The sequence below is a fragment of the Blennius ocellaris genome (assembly GCF_963422515.1).
Source record: "Blennius ocellaris genome assembly, contig: SCAFFOLD_219, whole genome shotgun sequence".
In the NCBI taxonomy this organism is placed as follows: domain Eukaryota; kingdom Metazoa; phylum Chordata; class Actinopteri; order Blenniiformes; family Blenniidae; genus Blennius; species Blennius ocellaris.
In genome coordinates, this window is record NW_027662194.1 from 22,501 (window position 1) to 30,000 (window position 7,500).

Sequence of the window (7,500 nt, forward strand, 5' to 3'; positions counted from 1 at the left end):
CTGCAGGACGTCCAGGACGCCTCCCAGGACGTCCCCCGTGGCCAGGAGGTGGGCGGAGTCTCTCCAGCGCCCCGCCCTCAGCAGCGCCTCCTGCAGGCGGCGTGCGGCGGCCCTGGAGCCGGGCGTCGTCCACGACTCGTCCTGCGTGTTGGTGTGACTTTTAAGGTTCTGCGGATAAACTGGAGGAACGGCGGTTCTCCACCGGACTCACCTGCACATGAGTGACGGCAAACACACAGGTGGGCGGAGCCACGGCCAGGAGAAGCCCCTCCCCCCCCCGTCCACAGAATCTCCCCAGAGCTCCCAGCAGCACCGCGAGGGCGGAGCTAACGGCAGCGGCTCGCAACGGGACGTCCCGATAGGCCGCTGCGCTCAGAGGCCCGCCCCCCTCCTCGCAGAGCGGCAGGTCAGCTCGGCCAATCAGAGCACAGACCGCGCAGCGATATGCCGCCTGAAGCTCCGCCTCCCCACCCTCGTCACCGACTGGAGAGAAGAGCCAATCGGGATCTGCCGCCTGGAAGAGCCGCTCCACTGCGCCAATCACAGAGCAGCTCTCAGAGCCAATCAGCTCCTCCCGCAGCCGGGACAGAAGCTCTGTGATAGGAGGGAGAGAACGAGGGGGGCGGGGCGTGTCCGAGGGGGCGGGGCCAAGCTGCAGGTCCTGAAGTAAAGACGAAATGTCCATCTGAGGACAGAGACACGAGTTAGCATGTAGCAACAGTCATTAGCATTAGCCTGTAGCAACGGGATGAAGCAGAACGCCGAGTCGTGTCGGTCCAGTGACGAGTCACAGCGGTCCAGTGACGACGAGTCATGTCAGTCCAGTGACGATGAGTCACGACGGTCCAGTGACGATGAGTCATGTCAGTCCAGTGACAATGAGTCACGTCGGTCCAGTGACGATGAGTCATGTCAGTCCAGTGACAATGAGTCACGTCGGTCCAGTGACAATGAGTCACGTCGGTCCAGTGACGATGAGTCACGACGGTCCAGTGACGATGAGTCACGACGGTCCAGTGACGATGAGTCATTCATCCTGTCACGTTGGACCACAAAGCGTCCAGGTCCATCATGGAGGACGGCGAGGCGCCCGGCGTCGGGGTCAAAGGTCACCCCAATGGTGAAAATCACTCATTTATCCCCAGTATTTCCATGTGAACACATGAATATTTATCCAATCATCTATCTATATAGTCTGTCCTCTTGTCCTCTTGTCCTCCTGTCTCTACGTACTGATGTGACGACTGGGTTCATTCCTGCAGGATGAATAAAGTCTCATCTGGTCTGACCAACGCGTCAAAAACCCAGAAGAAGCCCGCCTGGCTGCATGTTTTATTAAAAAACCCTCATACTTTAAACTGAGCAGAACAAAACTCCACCGCGGAGGCTCTGGACGCCTGCAGCGCAGCGCCTCGTCCAGCAGGGGTCAGTGTGGAGCCACACGAGCCACACGGCGACGTTAAACGTCACGCTTCGCGACCCAGCGGGAACCGCAGCTTCTGCCGAGTGACGTCACAGAACGCTGACTCACCGTCCGTGTCGCTGCGCCGCTTTGTGCCAAAGTGACGCTCGTTCTTCTCCCAGTGTCTCTCAGCTCGTCTCGTCTCGCGCGGAGCGGAACCGCGCGGTGCGCCGCTGATTAGAGTCCGACCGGGAACCGCGCCGCGCGGCAAGGTTCCCTTCCGGCAGGCGCGAGGAAGCCGCTCACAGCGGTGCTTCCTAAGAGTCCCTCCTCGCTCCTTTCCTACCCACTTGTCCTTAACCCCGTGACGTCACCCACAGGGGTGTGAGAAGGCTTCCTGAAGGAGTTAGGAAGCTTCCTAAAGGTGTTAGGATGCTTCCTAAAGGAGTTAAGGAAAGGAGTTAGGAGGCTTTCTAAAGGAGTTAGGAAAGGTGTTAGGAGGCTTCCTGAAGGAGTTAGGAGGCTTCCTGAAGGAGTTAAGGAAAGGAGTTAGGAGGCTTTCTAAAGGAGTTAGGAAAGGTGTTAGGAGGCTTCCTGAAGGAGTTAGGAGGCTTCCTGAAGGAGTTAAGGAAAGGAGTTAGGAGGCTTCCTAAAGGATTAAGGAAAGGAGTTAGGAGGCTTCCTAAAGGAGTTAAGGAAAGGTGTTAGGATGCTTCCTAAAGGAGTTAAGGAAAGGAGCTAGGGGGGACAAAGTGGACCAGATGGGTTCAGGGGACAAAGTGGACCAGATGGGTTCAGGGGACAAAGTGGACCAGATGAAAGGACAAAGTGGACCAGATGGGTTCAGGGGACAAAGTGGACCAGATGGGTTCAGGGGACAAAGTGGACCAGATGGGTCCAGGGGACAAAGTGGACCAGATGGGTCCAGGGGACAAAGTGGACCAGATGGGTTCAGGGGACAAAGTGGACCTTTGGAACACATTTCAAGGACAAAAGACTCGACACTCATGATCAACATCTGGATTTTTAATGTAAATCACACTTTTCTATGTCAGACATGATTTGTCCACTCAGGAGTGTGTATATAAATATATATGTATATGTATGTATACACACACACACACACATATATATACATATATACTTGTACTTGTCTTAAAAAATGAGGGTCCATGTACTCAGACTCGCTGAGACGATCCTCTGGTTGCCACGGTAACCAGTCACATGGCGCCACAGTTCAGTTTGTCACGAGGGGGCGGGGCCTAGCGGCGGCGGTACAAGACGTCCCAGCTGTCCCTCCACCTCAGCGCTCGCAGCTGATTGGCCGACAGCTCCGGGCGGCCGTACGTCAGGGGACAGAAGGTGTGGTAGGCCCAGAAGACGGCGAGGAAGACGGAGGCCACGCCCACACCGAGGACACGGCGGTGTGTCCCACTGCTGCACACACACACACACACACGCACACACACACACACACACACACACACACACACACACACACAGATTGACTTTGTTTGACTCTAGTGTGTGTGTGTGTGTGTGTATACCTGAGCAGGTGTGTGTGTGTGTGTGTGTGTATACCTGAGCAGGTGTGTGTGTGTGTGTGTGTATATACCTGAGCAGGTGTGTGTGTGTGTGTGTGTGTATACCTGAGCAGGTGTGTGTGTGTGTGTGTGTGTGTGTGTGTGTGTGTGTGTGTGTATACCTGAGCAGGTGTGTGTGTGTGTGTGTGTGTGTGTGTGTGTGTATACCTGAGCAGGTGTGTGTGTGTGTGTGTATACCTGAGCAGGTGTGTGTGTGTGTGTGTGTGTGTGTGTGTGTATACCTGAGCAGGTGTGTGTGTGTGTACCTGAGCAGGTGTGTGTGTGTGTGTGTGTGTGTGTGTGTGTGTGTGTACCTGAGCAGGTGTGTGTGTGTGTGTGTGTGTGTGTGTGTGTGTATACCTGAGCAGGTGTGTGTGTACCTGAGCAGGTGTGTGTGTGTGTGTGTGTACCTGAGCAGGTGTGTGTGTGTGTGTACCTGAGCAGGTGTGTGTGTGTGTATACCTGAGCAGGTGTGTGTGTGTGTGTGTGTACCTGAGCAGGTGTGTGTGTGTGTATACCTGAGCAGGTGTGTGTGTGTGTGTGTGTGTGTACCTGAGCAGGTGTGTGTGTGTGTATACCTGAGCAGGTGTGTGTGTGTGTGTGTGTACCTGAGCAGGTGTGTGTGTGTGTATACCTGAGCAGGTGTGTGTGTGTGTGTGTGTACCTGAGCAGGTGTGTGTGTGTGTATACCTGAGCAGGTGTGTGTGTGTGTGTGTGTGTACCTGAGCAGGTGTGTGTGTGTGTGTACCTGAGCAGGTGTGTGTGTGTGTATACCTGAGCAGGTGTGTGTGTGTGTGTGTACCTGAGCAGGTGTGTGTGTGTGTGCTCCAGCAGGGCGGGGCTCAGCAGGTGCAGGTAGCAGAGGGAGGGCAGGTAGTGGTACAGGAAGAGCGTCTTGTCCATCAGCAGGAAGGGAAGGAAGTTCATCCACCAGCCGCCGACACACACACTGCCGAGACACACAAACCGCTGCCACGCACCTGCACGCACACACACACACACACACAGTCAGGTCACACAGACACACACACACACACGGAGTGTGTGTTCCCCTGCGTACCGTCAGGCAGGTCCTTTAAGCCCCGCCTCCTCCTCAGCAGGTAGACAGCTGCTAGCAGCTGATAGGCCAGCAGGCTGACGACGGCCACGCCCCACGACACCGGGTTACCAATCAGATGAATCTGAGCCTGGAACACAGAGAGCCAATCAGAGAGCAGGATGACAGTGTGTGTGTGTGTGTGTGTGTGTGTGTGTGTTACATTGTTGGAGGGGTGCAGCCAGTAGGCAATATTCGTTTCCATGGTGATCCATTCAAAGGGGGCGGAGCTATATTTGTGCTCTGACTCCTCCTGTTTCACCGTCAGCATCTTCCACTGCCATGGCAACACAACGTGACATCATCAGCGTGACATCACCAGTGTGACATCACCAGTATGATATCACCAGTGTGACATCATCAGCGTGACATCACCAGTGTGACATCACCAGTATGACATCATCAGCGTGACATCACCAGTATGACATCACCAGCATGACATCACCAGCGTGACATCACCAGTATGATATCACCAGCGTGACATCACCAGTGTGACATCACCAGCGTGACATCACCAGCGTGACATCACCAGCGTGCCGTCCCGTCAGGAAGCGATTCTATTGGCCGGCGTCTGGGTTTCGTACCTGCAGCTCCAGGAACTTGGCCCAGAAGGAGATCTTCCTGTCGACGTCGATGTGCGTGGGCGAGTGGAGCTCCGCCTCCCGCTCCTTCTGCTCCTCACCTGCACGTGTTGCATCATGGGACATAACCAGGTGAAGCAGGGTGAGCGCGGCCTGAACTCGGCGGCTGATTGGTCGGTTTCAAACTCCTACTGGTTCCATATCGATGCTCCTCCACCGTCCACCGCTGGGGGGCGCCGCTCGCCGCCGCCGCCCTGTCGGCCACCACCTCCAGCTGGCGGAACGCCCAGTCGGGGAGGGCGGAGCCACTCAGCTGGAACACACACACACCTGGTGTCAGGAGGTCAGTGGAGGTCAGTGGGGTCACTAAAGGTCACTGAAGGTCACTAAAGGTCACCTTGAGCACAGCAGAGGTGTTGACGTGGACCAATCGCACCTCAGACAGGATGGTCTTCCACACGTCTGACTCCGCCTCCCTGTTGGAGACGTCCTGACAGACAGAGTCAGCGCCAGTCAGGGGTCAGAGGTCACTGGGTCAGGGGTCAGGGGTCACTGGGTCAGGGGTCACTGGGTCAGGGGTCAGACTCACCACCCTCCACAGGTTCTGCGCCGGCATGGAAACGTTGAAGTCGACGTAACCCGACACCTCCTGAGCGTGAGGGCTCATGGGCGCTGCCACGTCGTGACTGAAACACAAACCGACCAATCAGCTGCCTCGGTGCTCCTCGTCCACCTGACGACCCTCAGACAGGAAGTACCTGGTGAGGAGTTCACCTGGTGAGTGAGGTGTTCACCTGGTGAGGTGTTTACCTGGTGAGGTGAGGTGTTCACCTGGTGAGGTGAGGTGTTCACCTGGTGAGGTGAGGTGTTCACCTGGTGAGGTGAGGTGTTTACCTGGTGAGGTGTTTACCTGGTGAGGTGAGGTGTTCACCTGGTGAGGTGAGGTGTTCACCTGGTGAGGTGAGGTGTTTACCTGGTGAGGTGTTTACCTGGTGAGGTGTTTACCTGGTGAGGTGTTTACCTGGTGAGGTGTTCACCTGGTGAGGTGTTTACCTGGTGAGGTGTTTACCTGGTGAGGTGTTTACCTGGTGAGGTGTTCACCTGGTGAGGTGAGGTGTTTACCTGGTGAGGTGTTCACCTGGTGAGGTGTTCACCTGGTGAGGTGAGGTGTTTACCTGGTGAGGTGTTCACCTGGTGAGGTGAGGTGTTCACCTGGTGAGGTGTTTACCTGGTGAGGTGTTTACCTGGTGAGGTGTTTACCTGGTGAGGTGTTCACCTGGTGAGGTGTTCACCTGGTGAGGTGAGGTGTTTACCTGGTGAGGTGTTTACCTGGTGAGGTGTTTACCTGGTGAGGTGTTCACCTGGTGAGGAGTTCACCTGGTGAGGTGAGGTGTTCACCTGGTGAGGTGTTCACCTGGTGAGGTGTTTACCTGGTGAGGTGAGGTGTTTACCTGGTGAGGTGTTTACCTGGTGAGGTGTTTACCTGGTGAGGTGTTTACCTGGTGAGGTGTTTACCTGGTGAGGTGTTTACCTGGTGAGGTGTTCACCTGGTGAGGTGTTCACCTGGTGAGGTGAGGTGTTTACCTGGTGAGGTGAGGTGTTTACCTGGTGAGGTGTTCACCTGGTGAGGTGTTCACCTGGTGAGGTGTTTACCTGGTGAGGTGTTTACCTGGTGAGGTGAGGTGTTTACCTGGTGAGGTGAGGTGTTTACCTGGTGAGGTGTTCACCTGGTGAGGTGAGGTGTTTACCTGGTGAGGTGTTTACCTGGTGAGGTGTTCACCTGGTGAGGTGAGGTGTTTACCTGGTGAGGTGAGGTGTTTACCTGGTGAGGTGTTCACCTGGTGAGGTGTTCACCTGGTGAGGTGAGGTGTTTACCTGGTGAGGTGTTTACCTGGTGAGGTGAGGTGTTTACCTGGTGAGGTGTTCACCTGGTGAGGTGTTCATCTGGTGAGGTGAGGTGTTTACCTGGTGAGGTGTTCACCTGGTGAGGTGTTTACCTGGTGAGGTGAGGTGCTTACCTGGTGAGGTGTTTACCTGGTGAGGTGTTTACCTGGTGAGGTGTTTACCTGGTGAGGTGTTTACCTGGTGAGGTGTTTACCTGGTGAGGTGTTCACCTGGTGAGGTGTTTACCTGGTGAGGTGAGGTGCTTACCTGGTGAGGTGAGGTGTTTACCTGGTGAGGTGTTTACCTGGTGAGGTGTTTACCTGGTGAGGTGTTTACCTGGTGAGGTGTTCACCTGGTGAGGTGTTCACCTGGTGAGGAGTTTACCTGGTGAGGTGTTTACCTGGTGAGGTGTTCACCTGGTGAGGTGTTTACCTGGTGAGGAGTTTACCTGGTGAGGAGTTTACCTGTTGAGGAAGCGTGATGTCATCCCGTGGACCAGCTGGATGACATCACCATGACGGACAGGTCGTGGAGGACGTCCCACCACCAGCTCCTGCCTGAGACACAGACGGTTCAGACAGGAAGCCCCCAGCAGGGGGCGCCGAGCGGCCTCCCAGCATGCACCGGGGCTCTCCAGGTGACCCACCTGCTGGGGTCTTTGACGATCCACCAGTTGTTGACGTCTTTGAAGGGGTAGCAGGTGACCTGCTGCTGGTGCGAGCTGCCCCGCCCACTGTCGTACCTGCACACAGCAAACCACCCAGCTTCTGATTGGCTGCTGCGTGAGGCCCCGCCCCGTTTCCACGACAACACAGCTCGGTGCCTTTTCACTTCGGAGAAGTTTCACACTTAAACAGCATCGTTCTAAAAACGGTGTTTCCATGGCGACGGCGAGGACACTGGAAACAACGCGGTTCTCCTAGTCTCACTAGTTGGCGCCGTTCAGTTTCACGA

The 7,500-nt window shown here is 55.6% G+C and overlaps 2 protein-coding genes across 2 annotated transcripts in view; both read right to left on the reverse strand.

Annotated features, from left to right (window-relative positions):
* Nucleotides 1-1,620, reverse strand: part of tti2 (TELO2 interacting protein 2) — a 5,469-nt gene extending 3,849 nt beyond the window's left edge. The window contains exons 1-3 of the mRNA XM_080521566.1: nt 1,532-1,620; nt 212-685; nt 1-141 (exon numbers count right to left, since the gene is read on the reverse strand). The exon at nt 1-141 is cut by the window's left edge and continues 14 nt beyond it. Coding sequence (XP_080377692.1) covers nt 1-141; nt 212-685 — 615 coding nt within the window. The 5' untranslated portion in view covers nt 1,532-1,620. The remainder of the gene's footprint in view (nt 142-211; nt 686-1,531) is intronic.
* Nucleotides 1,621-2,427: 807 nt separating this feature from the next.
* Nucleotides 2,428-7,500, reverse strand: part of pomt1 (protein-O-mannosyltransferase 1) — a 9,122-nt gene continuing 4,049 nt past the window's right edge. Inside the window, exons 11-20 of the mRNA XM_080521576.1 lie at nt 7,193-7,288; nt 7,011-7,103; nt 5,252-5,348; nt 5,060-5,152; nt 4,855-4,975; nt 4,666-4,763; nt 4,245-4,358; nt 4,046-4,172; nt 3,788-3,965; nt 2,428-2,839 (exon numbers count right to left, since the gene is read on the reverse strand). Coding sequence (XP_080377702.1) covers nt 2,665-2,839; nt 3,788-3,965; nt 4,046-4,172; nt 4,245-4,358; nt 4,666-4,763; nt 4,855-4,975; nt 5,060-5,152; nt 5,252-5,348; nt 7,011-7,103; nt 7,193-7,288 — 1,192 coding nt within the window. The 3' untranslated portion in view covers nt 2,428-2,664. The remainder of the gene's footprint in view (nt 2,840-3,787; nt 3,966-4,045; nt 4,173-4,244; nt 4,359-4,665; nt 4,764-4,854; nt 4,976-5,059; nt 5,153-5,251; nt 5,349-7,010; nt 7,104-7,192; nt 7,289-7,500) is intronic.